The sequence below is a fragment of the Opisthocomus hoazin genome, chromosome 3 (assembly GCF_030867145.1).
Source record: "Opisthocomus hoazin isolate bOpiHoa1 chromosome 3, bOpiHoa1.hap1, whole genome shotgun sequence".
Taxonomy (NCBI): Eukaryota; Metazoa; Chordata; class Aves; order Opisthocomiformes; family Opisthocomidae; genus Opisthocomus; species Opisthocomus hoazin.
The window spans coordinates 26,219,699-26,240,082 of record NC_134416.1 but is presented as its reverse complement, the minus strand read 5'-3'; the positions used below and the strand labels follow the sequence as shown (position 1 = coordinate 26,240,082).

Genomic DNA, 20,384 nt, shown 5'->3' with positions numbered 1-20,384 from the left:
ATCTATTTTTATTTACTACACTGTATAGTATTGCCAAAATACCTTCACGAAGTAATCTTTCTTGGGAAGTAATTAAAGGCTGTAATATAGTACATTTGCACATAGAATCAGAGACGGCAAGCATGCACATAATGTGATTATAATCCAGGCACAAAAGAAGAGCAGAAGTGGAAGCATGCTTGTTTTTTGAGATCTTACATGTAACATGTTAATTTTTACTTGGAAATTACATTTTAGTAAGCTGCATCTGTGTATCTAGAAGTATTAATAACTTAAATTTGTAGATAGATTTGGCATTGACGCTTGTGTAATGTAAAAAATTTATAAGGAGTTTAGATGATAGCACTGTGACTAGTGCTGTTTTTGCCACCGAGAGTTTTTATGAAAATCAGAAAAGTATATATACAATTGATAACTTTCCAATGTTCCATGATTTGTCATGAAGTTTTGGCTTCATAATATAGGTGCTCTTTGTTTTTTATCTGTATTGTTATTACTTTATTTTTTAAAGAGCTACTAAAACCCACAGGTTATCCCTCTGCAGTACAGCGTTTCTTATTTTTTGAGCATTGCATTGAAATGGCAACTCTTTAATTGTATTTTAAATCAATTTTTGTATTACCTTTTCTATTTAAACTATATTTGTTCATCCTAATGCTTGTATACAGGGATCTATCTTCATATCTAGGGATAGTTTAAATAAAGGCTGCTTGGGAATAGAAAAAGGCTGTTCATCGTTTGGCACAAATGCTTACTTGTGAGCTTGCGTGCTTCCACAGAGGGAGTAGGATTAGGATGAATTTCTAACTGCCAGATCATGTTTCTATAAACTGCCAGATCATGTTTCTATAAACGTATAAAAAGTCACAATGTAGGAAACACAGTTCAGTATATTAAAAAAGATTAATATTTGGATATCATTGTGTAACTATATTAAGAGACTCGTATCAGTACAATGCATTGCCACAAGCATGTCCTGTGGTAACTTTCTTAGTATGTAGTGTATTGTCTATTTGAACCTTGCATTACAGCTTAGAAACTGTTTTTGAGGCTCACATAGATGTAAAAGGACTATTTAAGCGCTCAGCGCTTCAATATTTGTTCAGTATGAAGTGGAGGTGTGTGATTCTTTGCATCCTGGCTTCTTGACCAGGTAATTTGTAAATAACGATGTGCCAGCCGTTAGCTGTGTGAAAGCTAGGTGTGTTTTTTCATCTTATCAAGTTGAGGGCCACGAAGATGATCAGAGGGCTGGAGTACCTCTCCTATGAGGACAGACTGAGGGAGCTGGGGCTGTTCAGCCTGGATAAGAGAAGGCTCCGGGGTGACCTTATAGCAGCCTTCCAGTACCCAAAGGGGACCTACAGGAAGGATGGAGAGGGACTTTTCACAAGGGTGTGTAGTGATAGGACAAGGGGGAACGGCTCTGAACTAAAAGAGGGCAGATTTAGATTAGATATTAGGAAGAAATTGTTCACCATGAGGGTGGTGAGGCACTGGAACAGGTTGCCCAGAGAAGCTGTGGCTGCCCCCTCCCTGGAAGTGTTCAAGGCCAGGCTGGATGGGGCTTTGAGCAGCCTGGTCTAGTGGAAGGTGTCCCTGTTCATGGCAGGGGGGTTGGAAAGAGATGATCTTCAAGATCTCTTCCAACCTTTACCATTCTGTGATTCTGTAAAACAAATACGTAATGTCTTTGTGCAATGACTCGCAAACTTGTGTTCCTCCACCGACAGTAAATCTTGAGAAAGAGCAGCTCTGAAATCAGTTGACCATACTTATTCAAGATTTCAGAAGAAAACATTGGTCAAACTGACAGGTTTGAGCTTTATGTTGCTAGAGCACTTTAACAATGTGTATGTGTCAATACCTTATGTTGAACAAACGGTTTTAAAAATTTCACTTGTTTGTTTATTGTAATGGTACATAGGACTCATTCAGAAGTGATAGTTGCAGTGTCCAACTTTGTAGGCAGAAGTATGATATAGCTCAACCTGTGCTGTGAGATGTGGGATAAGTATTTGGTTCACAGGCTGTTTGGGGGGGAAGGAGGGGGAAGACAGCAAGTAGTGAGGAGACCTGCCTAGAAGGACTAAGTGGAGGGTGTCTGTCTGTATACGTGGGTTCAGGAGTGGATGGACTATGGTCTGTGCCACAGGAGGGTGCTAAAGAGTGAACCTGATCCCTGGGTGACTGCCATGGGTGGACAATCTTGGATTGTCTTAGTCCTTAAGGTGTTGGTATTACCTAAAATTCGTATCAAGACTTTTTTCTAAAGTGAGGCATGTGCCTTCTGTATAATGGAATTATCTGTTGCAACTGCTCTTGAGGGCTGCAGATAAAAAGCATCAGTCAAGGAAAGCTCTCTTTTCATTTGGTATGAATGCAATTTAACTTAAATGAATTTGTAGTATTGTGAGTAGTATGCTTTAAGTTAGTTTTTGAAGAAGCTAAAACTATCCACCATCCCAGCCAATACAGACCATGTAAAATGATAAATGCTAGAGAAACCTGAGTGAGTTGATGACTTAATGGTGTGTTACCTGTGATTATTCATGACAAACTTGAATTTATAAAACAGATTTCTGAATGTGAATGAATAAATAAAAACCTGATTAATTATAGATTTAAGAGAATATTTTTGTGAGTTTAAGTTTAAAAATATATTTCTTGGCCTATGTTATTCAGTAGTTTTGTTACAGATGATGTTCCATGTTTTGATTTGAAACAAGATACGTTACTTTCCTCTTCCACACTAAATGCTCCCTGAGCTTTCCTCCTTGGCATTGTATGAGATTAGAGGATGTTTCCAGGCTTTTAACTTTCCCACATACGTATCTTTTTCCCCCAAGTTATTTTGAATCTTATTTCTCAATTCTGTTGTCCAGTTTTAAATCTATTACTGTTTTGCATGTGGCTGGAGTGCACAGTTGAGCACCAAACAGTAACGGTCCTCTCCCTGTGCCCCCAGCTACTTTCAGAATATTTATATGTTTTGTTCCCTTGGACACGCAACTTCACTTCTTGCTGACGCTCACTTTCCTCCTTCATTTCAAATCTCTACTCGTTCTTTCAGTGCAAATTAGACCAGGGATAAAAGAAAAATTATTTTCCATTCAAAATTATTGGCACAGATTTGGGAGAAGGGGTTTTGCTCTTAATTCTGTATTAAAAAAAGAAGAAAAAAAAACACCTTGAGATTAGCTTGTACCAAGGAAGATATATTCATTTGAAGAATTTTGAATGTCAAAATTTGTGGAAGGAAGGAAGGAAGTGGCATGCACATGGTCGTCACTAGAAAGAATAATAAGTGTTGGATCATGATAACAATTCCCTACTGTCTGAGAGGAGGCACGTTGTCTTTTAAACTAACCAATGTGATAAAAAGTTACATGTTATTTTGTAATTACAGAGGTCTTTTGTAAAACTTCACAACAGTTGTAATGCAGTGTTGACAACTACACTTGTCTTTAATATATAGCATTCTGGTGGTTTTATGTGATAGATTACTGACTATTTTAGAAGATAAATTATTGTTTGTTTAGGTTTAAGGTAATGTTTCAAAAGCTTTCGTATATAAAAAGCAGTGCATTATAAATAGCAATGAATTCCTTGAAATGGTGTACACATCACATCACTGACAACTGCAAAAGAAATGACTGATTGTAAGTAAAAACTCCTTAATGTACATGTTTTGAATAAGCTGCACCTATGTGTATTTTTTTACAGTGATTAACCAGGAAGCTTTTGCAGCCATTCAGCCAGCTTTGTAGTTTAGTCCATTAGTTTTGTTAACTAATGTTATTTAGATAAGATACAATTGATAAATTGCATTTAATGAAAATATATTCTTCCCCGTAGTGGTGTCTGAAGTTAACTTAAAAAGAAAGAATAAAAATAAAATACAAAATTTGAAGTGAGTTGTTACAAATACAGTAGGGCTATCAATGTGTAATTGAAAGTTTAAATACAAGCATTTTGATAAAATTATCATCTTGTTTTTTATGGAAGTTTTGCTGGACATAACTGGAACCCTCCACTAACTTGGATTCTGTGTTGAGAATTTGATCGGCTGAGAAGTTAGAAAACTATCTAAATTAGGACAAATGATGTTTCAACCAGGCATATGGAAGTCTCTAAAATTTGACATAGAATTGTACTTATCCAGTAAATTTTAATTTGTTAAAGCTATTTGAATATCATTCATACATAGCATCAATAATACAATTGCATAGTATTAAATGTATGCACATAGAATGCACAAAAAGTATAATGCATGAGAATAACTGCTGGCAATAGGTTAGGAAATGAAGTTTTGTCTTGACGTAGCACTAAAAAGCCATTAGTGTTCTTCTTGTGAAGACTGTGCTTAGTTCTTAAAAAGGGGAAGTATTTTTTACTAGTGTCATGTCGATGTTCCAGTCTCCTGCTGTAGATTGTATTGTATGCCGAGATCTTGCTTTTTTTTTAATTCCCCACGCTTTTGAATTTGCAGAATGCAGTGAAAAATGTAGAGTTTCAGTATTGCTGTGCCTATGGCTTAGAAATCTCTTTTCTACTTGAACCTCCCTGTACTGGCAAAAATATCCTGAAAAGTACCGTTCCCAGCTTGGGAAGAATTCCTCTGGTGCGTGTTCTGTGGAGAATTGCCACAAGCTCATTTTTTCCTTGAACCCGTCTCAAAAAGTAACTGAGGAAGAAAGGACTGCTAGGCTAAAATCTGTGACCCCAAAGCTTTTCAGTTGTGTTGGGTTTTAAGTTTGGTATCTTAGGGAAACCAGACATGCATGATTTTCTGTTGTTCAGTCTTCTCTTCCTCTTCTTTCGCACTGCTCCATTAAATTTTGAACCTATTGACTAGTTTCAAACGATGTTGATGGAGAATTAGTCACTTTAAGGATAAGAACCTATAGATTTGTGAAAATTAGTGGCAGCTGAGGAGACCCTAGTGGACATACTCCTACTTCTGACATTGGCATGTATAATCCATTGCCATTTCGTTACCTCCTTCCCTCCCTTTCCACCCCTAGCAGCTGCCAGAAGCCAAACACTGCCCAAATGATGCTCAGTAATGAAAATAGCTCACTTGGATAGCAAGTTCTCCAGGCAAAGCTTTGTGCCTCGGGCCTTCCTCTGTCATGTGTCAGAGGTTTGTTGTGATGTTAGAAATTGGACAGCTGGACATTACTCAGTTTGCTGGGGCCCTGCTGTAGGTGTACTGCTCAATAGTTTTCGTGATTAGGAGAAAATATGGTCTGGACAGTATTATACCCTCCTTTGAAGGAAGTGGGTGGCAAGGTTGTGTTGTAATAAAAACTATTACTACGTCCTTGGCAGGTGCTTGGTGGAGGGAATTCTTGCATATGGGGTCTGGCTTTCTAATAAACTGCAATAGGAAATGTGTTAGGGGAAAGTACCCTCTAAAGAAAGTGTGATACGGAGCTGCAAATACAACCCACTAGTACAGTAGTACTAGTACCCTTAATAATCTGCAACCACAAAGGAAAGTGTTGTCTTAGTGAAGAGTCTGGGGACATTTGAAATAGGGTTGGGGACTAGTGCTAGGTGTCTAGCAGGTGGAACAGGTTGCAATAGGGAGAGTGACCTGAATGGGCCAAGTTTTTGATGATGGTTCCCAGATGTTGTTAATGAATCAGTGATGTGAGCAGGCCATGCTCACTATGGTCTTTCAATCTTCCTGCAGTGCTCAGGACGACATACTTGACAAATGTTAGAGAAACAGTGCTCAGCTATTCTTCATTAATATTTCAAGGGACCTGCAAGAAGGATGAGAGTATGGCCAGTCCTTGGTACAGTGTCAGTGTACAGTACACAAAAAATGTAAATGGCTTTAAATACCGTTATGGCACACAGAAGAAATGCAGTGGTGTAAGACAATGTTTGCTGTGGTGTTGAGCAGTGCCGTGGGTGAACCTGTCTGTGGGCGAGGGGGTTGTGTAACAGCCCCCGAGTTGTGCATTAGGCTGGATGACATAGAGTAGTCAAACTGTTCTGGAGTTCCTATGTATGGAGATCAACTGTTTCAACTTGAAATACATATTCTGTTTTGTTCAGACTTAATTTTCAGAGAAAGTTTTTTTTTAATGGGTGTTAGTTCTCTTAACACTCTTAATGTTGTTAGATATGATTGTTTCTAACCACAAGTTGGAAAAGAGAGTAAGTGTTGTAGGTAACATCTCTCTTCTCTTCTGTCTTTGCAGTCTGTTCTCCTGGGTGTGTTTCCCGTTGCTCTTTTCTCCTAGTCCTTCAGGGTAAACTCTTTCAGCCACTCTTTCTTGTCGTTTGCAGGCACAGAGAACATGTGGGGCAGAAGGACCCTTTTTAGTCCACATCCATCCTGTATCAAAGGTGTCTCACATCATCAGTTTTGCTGAAGGAGCTCACCTAGCAGTAGTCTTTCTGCTACATCTCTCGTTAAAGCTCCTTTCCTTTCAGGCCGCCCTGGTGTGAGAGTTACTGAGTTACAGAGTTCTGTGCACTGATTTTTGTGGAACAGATGTTTAGGAGTTGTCTTGTTTTCATCCCTTCCACCTTTTCTTCTATAGTAGTGCCAAATCTTGAGTATAGCTGCCAGTTGCTACTGTAATATTTCTTACTGTTTGTTGTTTTCTTCTTTGTAGCTTTGAGAGCTCTAGTCATGGATCAGGACTCCACTAAGCTAGGTATTAAACAGAGAATAATGTTACAGAATTAAGATACCCCCACCCATATCCCTCCAAACTAAAGCACTGGGAAAACTCCCTGTAACATGAGGAAGAGTGAAATCTTTAAGAAGCCTATCCTAGGAGAAATTGCAGAAAAGCCATTTTGAGATGTTTGTTCTTGGTAAAAAGCACTTACATCATGGTAGGTGGCCTCATAATTTTTTTTTAAAACACAATAAATGTATCAAACTTCATTAGATGATCAGTTAACAGTTTATAATATAACTTTCTTTCCAAAATAGAACGAAGATATTTGTACAACTCGCTTCCATCAGAAAGTCTTGCAATGTCATTTTATTTGTCACTGTATTGGATGTTGATAAATTGAGGTGTACTTCTGAGGAGCACTTAGTGACAATAACCTGTTTTGTTTATCTTTGGGTCCATGGCCTTATCGCCATAGGCTTTCAGATTCTGACAGCTCCCTTTCTTGTAAACAAAGGAACGTTCCTCTCAAATACTTCGGATAATCAGATAATCAAAACAGTAGCAACATCACAGAGAGATGTTATTGCTCAGAAATCAATAGGCAGACAGCACACATTCTGCAGTATCAGTGCAACCGACTTCCTACAAGCTTCCTGGCTTTCAGTTGGGGCTGCGGTGGCAGTGTTTTGGCCTGTCCACAGCTTTCCTGTAGATTTTTAACTCCCACCTCTATTTCAGAGCACATTGTTCTATGCCAATATAGTGTTGTGGTTTAACCTGGCAGGCAGCTAAACACCATGCAGCTGCTTGTTCACCACTCCCACCCCCTCGCAGTGGGATGGGGGAGAGAAATTAATGGGTTGAGATAAAAGACAGTTTAATAGGACAGAGAAGGAAGGGGAAAATAATAATAGTAATGATGATAAAAGAATGTATGAAACAAATGATGCACAATATAATTGCTCACCACCCACTGACCGATGCCCAGCCAATTCCCAAGCACCAGTGCTGCAGCCAACTTTCCCCCTAGTTTATATACTGAGCATGATGTGATATAGTATGGAATATCCCTTTGGCCAGTTTGGATCGGCTGTCCTGGCTGTGTCCCCTCCCGGTTTCTTGTGCCCCCCCCCAGCCTCCTCACTGACAGGTCAGTATGAGAAGCAGAAAAGTCCTTGACTGCTTAGCAACAACTAAAACATCAGTGTGTTGTCAACATTATTCTCATCCTAAATCCAAAACACAGCACTGTACCAGCTATTAGGAGGAGAACTGACTTTATCCCAGCTGAAACCAGGACATCTAGAATTAACAGATGCAATAAGATGAAAATTCAGGCTATCACCTTGTTAAATTATTTCTTGAGCTTCAGCTTGTCCATTATTCTTAGCTGGGTTACCCTTGTTTATTCCCCCCATTCATCAAGGTCTTTTGCCACTGCAGCTCTGTGCCAAATTTCTTGGTATTTCTTCTTTGTACTCTGGTATGTAATTTAAAGAGGTTTTTTTAATATGTTTCTACATGAAATGGTACTGAAACAAATATTTAAGTAGAAAAATAAAGACCTTCCATCATGTTCTCATCTGCCTTAGAGAAAGACAGAGCTTAATCTCTGGGTGCTCACTCTGAGGTATGTGATTTGCCAATTTGAAAAGATTTAAAATTGGGTTTTGTAACCGTGAAAAAAAATGGACTGTATTAAATAGACTTTTGAAGGTACAACAAGTATACATGTATAAGCTGTGTATAATTTCCATATGTAATACAGAACTCCTTAGTTATTCTACAAAAGAGTAACCCAGTCTGATTTGGCTAAATCTTCTTTTCAGTATTTTGTATTGTCAGAATTTAAAAGTATATGTGTATGTATATATAATTTTAAAGTTAATGTGCATTAGACTGTTAACTCACATCTTCCAAATGCTTTTCAGATGTTGTTATGCTTCTCATTTCCTGTTCATTAAAAAACTAATAGAATTATTTTTTGTTTCTGTTTGTTAACTCGGTAAAATAGTCTTTGCAGGATAATTTTGCAATGAAATTATTGAGACTGTATTAAAGTTGATGACTTGTTTGTAAGTAATGCTTGTCCTGTGCTAGCCAGCAGAAGTGTTTCTGAAAGGTTAGATGGGAGGGTAGTATGACTGAATTTGTCTATTTGTATATGTATATAATGCATATTTACTATTGTATAGCAGTGGAATGTAATCAGATTATTTTACAGCTTACCATCTTAGTGAAACTTGTAGTGTATTTTTTAGATAGTATTTTTAAAAACTTGTATTTTTGTTCAATTTTTGCATGGAGAGTAATCATAGAGCAGTTTGAAATGATCTCTGGAGATGATCTCGTCCAGCCTCATGCCCAAAGCGAGTCCAGTTAGATTAGGTTGTGCTGAATAGTTCCAAGGATTGAGACTCGACCGCCTCTCTGGGCAGTCTCTTCCAATACTTGGTCACTCTCCTGGTGGAAAAAGCTTTTGTCCTGCTTGGAATTGCCTGTGTTTCAGAATTGTCAAAGGTGTTCTGTGAGAGGGTGAGTGGCAATGAACACACAGTCTGGCCCCCTCTTCTCTGTATCCTCCCAGCAGGCAGATGTGGACAGCAGCAGGATCTCCCTTCAACAGGCTAAACAGACCCAGTTCTGTCCATCTCCCCTGAGGGAGAGATTATGTGCTCCAACCCCCTAACCACCATGGTGGCCCTCCATTTGGACTTGGTTCTGGTACGTCCATGTCCTTGCGTTGAGAGCCCTAGACTGGGTGCAGTACTCCACACGATATCTCAAGGGCCAAAGAGAGGGGAAGAATCATGCCCCTGGCTTCACGCTTGCTGATACAGCCCAGCACACAGTTGGCCACCTTTGCAGCAAGGGCACCCTGCTGACTCACGTTCAACGTGCTGTCCACTGGGATTCTTTTCTGCAAAGCTGCTATCTAGCAATCTGGCTCTTAGTCTGTACAGTTGCATAGGATACCTCCATCCCAGGTGCAGGACGTGGTGTTTGCGTCTGGACTTCCTGGAGTTCCTGACAGCCCATTTCTTCTGCCTCTCAAGAACCCTGTCAATAGCAGCCCTGCCTGCCAGTGCATTGGCTTCTCCCCCTAGGTTGGTACCATCTGCAGCCTTGCTGAGGGTGCACTCTATCCCATCTTCCAAGTCTTCAATAAGGATGTTAAACACCATGGGCTTGGTACTGATCCCTGAAGGATACCACAAATAACCGGCCACTAGTTAGACTTCGTACCCTGCGTGACAACCCTTTAAGCCCAGTGGTCCAGCTACGTGTTCACCCAATTTATCTCCCACTATCCAGTTGATATCTCACCAATTTGGGATTAAGGTCTGTGCAGGAGACTGTGTCAAAGGCTTTGGTTTGCTATAATGAACAAATTCTGAACATTACTTTGTCTTGCCATAGGTAGCTAACTAGTCAGCCTTGTAAGCGCAGCCCACTACTGGGAATTGAGTTCTGCTCTTGCAGTTTTTGTGTCTTGCAATTTAAGATGTGCTTTACAGAAATAGAAATAGATGTCTCGTACTGGCTTGTAGAGGATATTAAGCTCAGTGTTTTAGAAATGACGAAGGATCAGAAAAAGCAAAATTTTGTAGAGGAAGAGGGAAAATGGTGATGGAGAAGTCCTTGCAAGTTTATGCAGTAGTTACTTAAAATTTTAAAACCCAGGACAATCCTAATTCATAATGGTAATTGTTTTTACACATTTTCCTGTGTGTTGTGTGGTTGGGTGTTTTTTTTAAGAACTCAATTTCATTAACCTGATTTGATGAAAGCAGACGGACAATATTTGCATAAATAGCTCAGTGATCCCCAAGAGGAAAACATTATTTTCCCTTAAAGCATGCTTATGAGGCATTTTGGAGGTCTTGCACATTAAGTAGGACTTACGTATTTTAACATGAGAAAGTGTCTTTTTAAAGAGAAAAAGAACTATGCGTTTTATATTTGGAAAAGAGAATAATGAACGAAGATGATAAACTCCACTTATTAGGAAAGATTGTAATAAACCTCATCTATTAGGTTTTCAGGTGTTGTCAGTTGTAATTCACTTTAAACCTTGACATGACTGTTTTATATTGCAGTAGAAAACTGACTGAGGAACTCGCATATAAACTTAGTAGCCTAGGTGCCTTTAGCATATTACTTATGACTTGTATAGTTTTAGAAGTAACCATAGTGCTCTATAAAAACATTTCAGCCGAGTACCTGGACTGACACATTTGCCAAAAGGGAAGCAGGAGCCTGGTTGCGCAAACTTTTATTTGTCCTGATCCAAGGTGTATTTGTATAACCCCACCCATAAGCAGGATCTTGTGTTAATATTTTCTAAGTCTTCTAGGCTTTACTTATGGTACAAGCTAGTGGGAAAAGATATTGTTGTAAATGAGTGTTGTTTTCTTTAAAAATCATCTCTTTGGATACTTCATGAGTATTTTTAGCTTTCTGCTGTTGTGACTTGTTTGGAATCACTCTCGTTAATGCTGAAATGAGCAGGCGTTTATCAAATCTCGTACTATGGCTATAGTTATTAGCACTTTTAGAATGTAACTTCCTTCCCACCCCCGTTATAATTTTGACTTTAACTTTAAAATGTTTGTCAGCTGGTGTGAGGTGGATTTATGGGAGCGCGGTAGTTTTAGTGCCTTTTGGCTGGGTGTTTCTGATGACATCACTGTGATCTAGACACAGTGTGTGACTCTAGTTAGTTCCAATGTTAAATAGTTTCATAATTATGCTAGTTTTGGCAGTTTGCTTGGAACTTTTTTCCCATCTCTTTAATGAACGTGTTTTACTTCTGGGCTTATGAGACAGCCACATGTTTGAGAAATTAATAATGTGCTCTTAAAGTTAACATTGAGCAGAAGCGTGCAGATACAGAAAGCTTTTGGATATACATCTACATAGGAATGTAGTTCTATAAGGTCATGGCCACTGTTATCATCTTTCTGTAATTAAAGAACACAACAGTTGCTTTATAAAGTATCACTAGCCGTTGTGAAAAATGGTGTGTGTTCACGCTCAAAAAAACCCCATGCAGCTCTAAAGCCTTTTTGTTAATGGTGTAATGTAAGAAAATGAATGGATGTTATCCCAGAATAAAAAAAACTTTTTTCAAATGTTTGGTCAGGTTGAATTCTTCTTAAACGTGGGTATACTCTGTTACTTCATGTGGATTAAGTCACATAGGTATATTTCAGAGATAAATTTTTGTGTTGCATTTTGGCACCACCTTGTAACATGTATGTTTTTGATTACTTTTAGGTCCAACTTGCTCTAAATGTTTGCAACCATTTTGCATCGCAACAGACTTGTAACTCAGGGAAATATAAACAGCTTATTGTATAGAATTTATTTACAGGTTTAGATTTGAGACTTTCTTTCAAAATTAACACGATCTAAAGGCTCTCTTCCCCTTTCCTTTAAAAAAAACAAAATCCCCCAAAACGCGGTGTGCTAGTGTGTATTTCTAATCTGAAAGTGTTAAAAGCTTGAACCACTCTTAATTCATCTTCAAGTGTTAGTAATACTCTATATGATTAAATATTGCAGAGATGCGTGAAGTTATGAGAAGATTCATCGAACATGCTCGTGACAGTATGCAGATGGAAAAGTTAGACTTGAATGTAGTCAGGCTTGATACCGTTAACACTTCAAAAATAGAATGCCTTCCCCATACCCCGCCCCTTTTTTTTTTTTGTTGTAGCCAATATAAATATTAAAAGGCAAGCGTAATGTGATCCTATCAGATCAAATCATTAAATAGTCACACCACAGCATTCTGTACAATCCATAAGTGAGCTCAGGAAAGAAGGAAATGTACTAATTGAGCTGTTTGATCACTCTGACATCTCAGGGTTTTTTGCAAGTTCAAAACATAAATAGCGGTATGGTGACTCATCTAAAAAATATTTTCATGCTACATTTGAACAAGTTTCCAAGAAAGAGGGTATGGTTAAAAGTTATGTCAAAAATTTTATCTTAAAAGTCTGATCTAATTTTTTTTGGCAAGCTGGAGATGCGAAGAAGAGGTGAGCTTTTCTGATTACAAAATATACAAGTTGGTGAAGAGGCTTCCGTCACCCCAGGTTTAAAGATAAAGCAAGAGCGTCAAGCTGTTGTTATTGCTCAAGTATGTGATGTAGAGAGTTGTAGCTTTCTAATGAAATTGCACCATAGTTTGAAGTTCTGAGAGAGTCTTCAGGAGACTCGTGTTCCTTTTTAAGAAGAATCAGAAGGTTGTCGGAGGCGAGAAAGCAAACAAATGCCCTCTGAACAGAGTTGATGCTAAATACCCATTTCAATTTTTTATGCATTGGAATGGGAAAGACCTGTATGACCGAAATGGCCAAATAACCATAAACTGAAAAGCAACAAGAGGCTTGTTTCAGTACTTCATTAACAACTGGAAAATCTCAGATCCTTTATGGTAATTCATCCTTCTAATGTATGAATGGGTTTCTCTTCTGCAATTTCTCAAAATAAGTTCAGCCTTTTGTGGTTTTTTTTTTTTTTTTTCCTCTCCCCAGGCTAAGATGATATTGCTCATCGCCTTTTTTTTTTTTTTTTTTTTTCTTTTTGTAATGAAATGGTATTTCTACATTCTGTTTGTACTGACAAACCAAGAGGGACTGGTTGAGCATGTGAAGGTTGGGGGTAGCCTCAGCTGCAGTGACGATGAAATGGTGAAGTTCAGGATCCTGTGTGGAGGAAGCAGTGTAATAAGTATGATCGAAACCTTGGACTTCAGGAGAGCTAACTTTGGCCTCTTCAAGGACCTACTTGGAGGAATCCCATGGGTCAGGGCTCTGGAAGGTAGGGGGGTCCAAGAGAGCTGGTCGCTGTTTAAACGTCACTTCCTCCATGCTCAGGAGCAGTACATCCTCCTGAGCAAGAAATCTAGCAAAGGAGGCAGGAGACCTGCATGGCTGAGCAGGGAGCTTCTAGAGGAGCTCGGACAGAAGAGAGGTCTGTGGAATGTGGAAAGAGGGACAGGCCACTTGGGAGGAGTACAGGAGTGTTGTCAGAGCATGCAGGCATGCAATGAGGAAGGCTAAGGTCCACCTGGAATTGAAGCTGGCAAGGGATGTCAAAAACAACAAGGAGGGCTTCTTCAAGCACATCAGCAGCAAATGGAAGACTAGGGACAATGTGGGGCCGCTGCTGAACGAGGCGGGTGTCCTGGTGACGGAGGATGCAGAGAAGGCAGAGTTACTGAATGCCTTCTTTGCTTCAGTCTTCAGTGCCAAGGCAGGCCCTCAGGAATCCCAGGCCCCGGAGGTGAGAGAAGAAGCCCACAGAGTGGATGACTTTCCCTTGGTTGAGGAGGATTGTGTGAGAGATCATTTAAGCAATCCGGACACCCACCAATCCATGGGCCTTGATGGATTGCACCCACAAGTGCTGAGGGAGCTGGCAGATGTCATTGCTGAGCCACTCTCCATCATCTTTGAGAGGTCCTGGAGGACAGGAGAGGTGCCCAAGGACTGGAGGAAAGCCAGTGTCACTCCAATCTTCAAAAAGGGCAGGAAGGAGGACCCAGGGAGCTACAGGCCGGTCAGCCTCACCTCGATCCCGGGAAAGGTGATGGAGCAGCTCATCCTGGAGGTCATCATCAAGCAAGTGAAGGAAAAGAAGGTTATCAGGAGTAGTCAGCATGGATTCACCAAGGGGAAATCATGCTTGACCAATCTGATAGCTTTCTACGATGGCATGACTGGCTGGGTAGACGAAGGGAGAACCGTGGATGTTGTCTACCTCAAATTCAGCAAGGCTTTTGACATTGTCTCCCATAGCATCCTCATAAGAAAGCTCAGGAAGTGTGGGCTGGATGAGTGGTCAGTGAGGTGGATTGATCTGAATGGTGGAGCTCAGAGGGTTGTCATCAGCGGCACTGAGTCTAGTTGGAGGCCTGTAACTATTGGTGTCCCCCAGGGGTCAGTACTGGGCCCAGTCTTGTTCAACTTCTTCATCAACGACCTGGATGAAGAGTTAGAGTGTACCCTCAGCAAGTTTGCTGATGACACAAAACTGGGAGGAGTGGCAGATAGACCGGAAGGCTGTGCTGCCATTCAGTGAGACCTGGACAGGCTGGAAAGTTGGGCAGAGAGGAACCTGATGAGGTTCAACAAAGGCAAATGCAGGGTCCTGCACCTGGGGAGGAACAACCCCATGCACCAGTACAGGCTCAGGGCAGACCTGCTGGAGAGCAGCTCTGTGGAGAGTGACCTGGGTGTCCTGGTGGACGACAGGTTAACCATGAGCCAGCAGTGTGCCCTTGTTGCCGCGAAGGCCGATGGCATCCTGGGGCGCATTAAGAGGAGTATGGCCAGCAGGTCGCGGGAGGTTCTCCTCCTCTCCACTCTGCGCTAGTGAGGCCCCATCTGGATTACTGTGTCCAGTTCTGGGCTCCCCAGTTCAGGAAAGATGAAGAGCTACTGGAGAGAGTCCAGCGGAGGGCTACGAGGATGATGAGGGGACTGGAGCATCTCTCCTACGAGGAGAGGCTGAGGGAGCTGGGCTTGTTCAGCCTGAAGAAGAGAAGGCTGCGAGGGGACCTAATAAATGCTTATAAATATCTTAAGGGTGGGTGTCAGGAGGATGGGGCCAAGCTCTTTTCAGTGGTGCCCAGTGACAGGACAAGGGGCAATGGGCACAAACTGAAGCACAGGAAGTTCCATCTGAACATGAGGAAGAACTTCTTCCCTCTGAGGGTGACAGAGCACTGGAACAGGCTGCCCAGAGAGGCTGTGTATTCTCCTCTGGAGATATTCGAAACCTGCCTGGACATGGTCCTGTGCAGCCTGCTGTAGGTGACCCTGCTTCGGCAGGATGGTTGGACTAGCTGATCCACAGAGGTCCCTTCCAGCTCCTACTATTCTGTGATTCTCTGACATTTGCTCCCCAAACCCTGCTTCTTGTGAACATGTTCTGTGATCCTGGTAGTGCCGTGAGCCAGAGAGCAATTTGCTCTTTTTCTGAAAGTGTCTACATGTGTCAAAGAGATAATTTGGCTTGGGTCAATACTTGTAAGAATTTGCTTGCACTTGAGTCTTGTAGTTAAACTGTCATTCTGGAATATCATGGGAATAATAGTGGAGTATTTAAAACGTTAAATTCAGCTAGCTAAGATTTTCTTGTGTCTGCGAATTTAATCTTGTAAGGCTTATATCATATTTTCTAATTATGAGCATGTTTCCTGCTTCTGGATTCCTTAAGGTGAATAAGCTATATTGAAGCTACAGATGAGCAGGTGCCCTTAGTTCATTTATCTTTTCTGGGGCCATGTTTTACTGTTTTAGAAGTCTGCAAAAATATTTTTCTTTGTGAGTCAGCTTCAGTTAGCTGTATTAGGAAGGACATAACTCTGACATCTTGGAACCATCTGATGTGTTTTTGTGAGTAGGCATGTAAGCTCATAAAACTCAGCGCTTTCTCGTATTTTTTTTGGTAGTCTGCAGGTCTCTGTCTCTGAAGAAATGTTTTCAGCCGAAATGCAGTTAGATGAAATGTGTTCAGTTGAAATCAGTAATTAAATGACGGAGGTTTGGGGGAATTTTAAATAAAAGCTAGTGGAAATATTAATTGCAAAGAACTTATGTTGCCCAGCTAGTTTTCTAATAAATTATATAGTTAGATGCATGTACAGGATTGAATTGATGGGAGAACAGTAACAGAAGTGTAATCTACCAAGTCTTTACCAAGTTGTTCTCCCCACATTTATTTTCTTTTTGTTTTGTTGACTCGGTTGTTTTCTTTTCCTCTAGCAGGAAGATCATGAAAGTTGTGGTTCCAGTTCAACAAACCGCAGTACCACGGAAAGCATGAAATCAGCAGTAAAACCACGTCGAGTTCAGCAGTCTGCTTCTCCTGACCCTGATTTACCTCCAGGTAATCCATAACTTAAAGTTGGATTGTGTTTGAGTGGTAGAAAATACGTAAATGTCATTCAGGTGGCCAGTGTCTAAGTTAGACTGTTACATCTCTGTCCACCTACAAATCATGTAAAGATGAATGAAATACTTGAATATTATAAAGTAGAACTGAATTGCAATAAAATGTGGTTAATTCTTTTATCTTTTCCTTCTATTTTGTTGAATCCTTGAATTTACAGAACTCGTTTATAGTGCAGTACAGATTAGTGTGAGAAATGTACTGTAGGGGTAGTGTGTTACATTTTATCCTCTGCTCCTCTGGTTCTTCTGTTTCAGAGTACTGGAATGAATTGCAATTTGCTTTCTTGGGGCACATAATTTTGGATAGGTTAAAGACATGACAGGTTTGTGTTAGTCTTTTTTTTCTTAGTCTTTTGTTAACAGAAAGTTTATACTCGCCTTGAGTCAAAAGAGAAAATTGAAATCTAGTGTGTGGAATATTGTATGTTATAGTGTGTCATCTTGCTTTGGTATGGGGGCTTGAGGAGCCGTGTCTGGAGGCTCTCTTGAAGCTCAGAGATCCAGTGAACGTGGGTGGCTTGGAGCTGCCAGACTCCTGGTGTTCTCCGGTCGTACCATGGACAGCGCTTCAGTGCCGGCAGCCCCTTGGCGCTTGGTTTGTTGGGTCTTGCCATGAACGGCAGGGGCCAAAGGCTTGCCGAAAAATTGCAGGATTATATTGCCCTTAGGGTCAGCTTTAGGATTTTGGTTCCTCAAGTTTGTTTCTGTCAGTGTTATCTGTGGACCTCCCAGAAAGATGTCGTCTTAGCAGCCCTCCAGCCTATCACTTATTGTAAGGTTGGCATGTGATGAAGTTAAAACATTCCGAAAGATGTATTTCCACAGGTCCAGATGCAACATGTGCATTAAAAATTAGTGTGCGTGTCGTCATTTGTGAATATATTGTGGCTCTTAATGGTTAGTGTGCTCATAAGGATTGCACTTGATGTATTTGCAGTACTGTAACGAATTATCTGGTGCCTCCTTATGTTACTATTTGATAGATTCTGCAGATGTACATTTGTACTTCTGTAAATCCATAGGGCAATGACTCCTTCATTCTCATCACATTCCTTCTTCAGCTGCAAAGAGTATGTTGCTGGCGAAGTCTGGTGATTCGGAGAGTGTTAGTGAAATCTTACCTTGTTGAATGGGCTGCAAGTTACTTTCCATGTGTTGAAGTTCTCTAAATATAGATGGCTTTGGTTTTTGGTGCATAAATAACACTGTTTATTTAGAGGTCCTATATGGCAAACAGCCTCCATGGGGGGTAGAGGCTTCTTTATAGGAAGATTTCATTCTCTCTGGTACAGAATATGGCTTTGCTAAGCTTTGATTTGCAGATTCCGGATTTTGGTATGTAATCGTCTGCTTAGATTTGTTTCAGTCTTTGGAGGATACAGGTATTATGCTACTGTTGCAACTTGTTGAAAGATTCATTTGTCATTTAGCTCTGCTGTGTTCTTGGAGATGGAGCTAGGCAGAGCTTAGCTAAAATTGTAGCTTTGGTAACAATAGAGCACTACTAAACTTAGTATGTTTAGATGTGACCAGTCTGATGGTATCAACTCTGTTGAATCAACAGACCACTCTCTGGACTATGGTGCTATGAAATTTTGGAGGGTTGGGTCTGAAAATGTATTTGTAGCTCTTACTGCACAGTCCAGCCAGCTGGGTTCTGGAGAATTTGGACAAAGCATACATGTGGATTTTGTGTTGCACCTCAGGAGAGAATTTACCCCTATAGATTTTCTAGTATTTTTACTCACTTCATCACAGAATACCTGAATTTTAGTGGCAAAGATAGTCATAGCATTATATTTAAAAATTCTAAGAATAAGAAGCAATCGCCAGCTGTTTTCTCCCACTTGTTTTAAAACAGCCCCCTTTTTTTCTAAACTGTGCTATACATGAACTTGCTGATGTTTTTATTACTTTGTTATGAATAGTAAGAATTAGAGTTTGAAGTAATCTTCTTAAAAGACTGATCCTCACTTAAGAGAATCCGATTCTAGTATATTTCAAGCTAAACTTCAGTGGAAAGCTGGTACCTGTATGGTACTTCTAACAATATAGTGCACCACTAGTTTGGAAATGTCTTTGCAGAAGTGTGAAACAAAATTGTTTATCAAATCCGTGACTCCTGTTGCATTTGGAAGATCTAATTCTGCTCCCTCTTTTTACGCATTCAGGCAGGAAGACAGACATATGAAAGCATTGTTGCTCTTTTCCTGAATACTGATGGAAACTATCAGTAGAACTTGCTGTTTTTTGCTGCTATGATGCTGGTTTTGTAATGTTTTTGTCATTCTGTCATTCACAGCAGGAAAATATAAATTAGTTTGATTTTGGAAGACCCTTGAAAGCACAGTATTGAAAAAAACAGTTGGACCTGTGGAGGGAGAGCTTCACTTTCTTCAATAAGATTAGTAGCTTACTTTAAAATGATAATTAGATTACTGGATATGGTTTATAGTTGCTATTTATATAGTCTGCAAAGTAGTTCTATACTGAACTTAAGAAAAGCAGCTAAATGCTTTGTGCAGGCCTCTGTTTATATACAGGTCAGTTTACACCACTCCAGTGATGAATATGGGTCTCCTATGCCACTTAATTATTAAAATAACATATCTGATTTTCTGAATTCATAAAACCTAAAAATATGTTAGCGTTTTAAGAAGTCAGTGAGAAAATTCTTAAAACCAAGTTATTCCACATATTTTTCAGTGTTTTTTTTAGACTGATATGCTATGAAGGTAAATTTGGATTATGTTGGAAAACTGACAGTACTAAGCTGTCCAAACTTTGACTTCCACTGCATTTCTGGATTTCCTGTTTTTGTAGACAATGGCCTAAAACATTTTCCAGATTCTGTTTTAATACAATTACCATCCTATTAAAATGGCAAGAGATGTTAAAATGCTGTTTCCATCCTGCTGGATCTAGCTTTGTTCAAAGGGTGATGTATGCTCAAGAACAGTGTAAAATGAAGCAAGCTGAGTTATGATAAGAACAGTGAAATGTGTTTTACAATTAAGATTTCAGTACTGAAATACTTCTAAAACATAACGATGTACCTGATCAGAATAAAAACTGTCCTGTGTCAGCTGTGTGAATTTGCAGTTGTGGAACTTAAGAAAATAACTTATGTAATGGTAAAGCATTCTATATACTCTAAGGTGAAAAGTAATATTTGAGTGTGAAAACCATAAATAGCTAGAAAAAGCAGAGCAGAATGTAAGTAGCAACCTGAGTCTCCTTCTACTGAGCTCACAATGTTTTGATGTTCATTTTAATTTTTATTTGAATTAAAACTTTTGATATGAATGAGTCTTATCTAATGCAAGTTTCAGAAAACTACTCTTGAAGCCTGTGGATTTAAACCTGTATCATTAACTGGCTTTTTTCAGCATAGTTAACAAACTACACCTCTGTTGCGTGTATTAAATATATTTTTAGATACTGTGAGTAATATTATAAATTTAAAGACATAGCAATTTTAAGGTTTTTTTTTTTTCCAGCACAAATGAGTTAGGTCCATATTTACATTCAGTACACATAAAAGACATGAATATGGGTAGTATTTAATTTCTTTACCATATTGGTAAAATATGAGTGTTTACAGCATACTGAGAATTCACAGATGAGATAATTTTTCCAATCACATTATGTCTGAAAAAATTTGAATGGATTTCTTCCCAACAGGCTTCAGTGCAGGTGCTTGCTGTTTGGGTTGTTGACAGAAGTTGATTTTGTTATACCTCACAGGGGTCTTACTGAGCAT

General features: G+C 39.7%; 1 protein-coding gene across 7 annotated transcripts in view; it reads left to right on the top strand.

Annotated features, from left to right (window-relative positions):
• VPS13B (vacuolar protein sorting 13 homolog B) overlaps nucleotides 1-20,384 on the top strand; it is a 482,877-nt gene that overhangs the window by 35,050 nt on the left and 427,443 nt on the right. For 6 of the 7 annotated variants that reach the window (XM_075415802.1, XM_075415804.1, XM_075415803.1 and 3 more), the window contains exon 4: nucleotides 16,433-16,556. In XM_075415802.1, the coding sequence (XP_075271917.1) occupies nucleotides 16,433-16,556 (124 nt within the window). The remainder of the gene's footprint in view (nucleotides 1-16,432; nucleotides 16,557-20,384) is intronic. The other variant, XM_075415801.1, reaches the window with a different exon arrangement.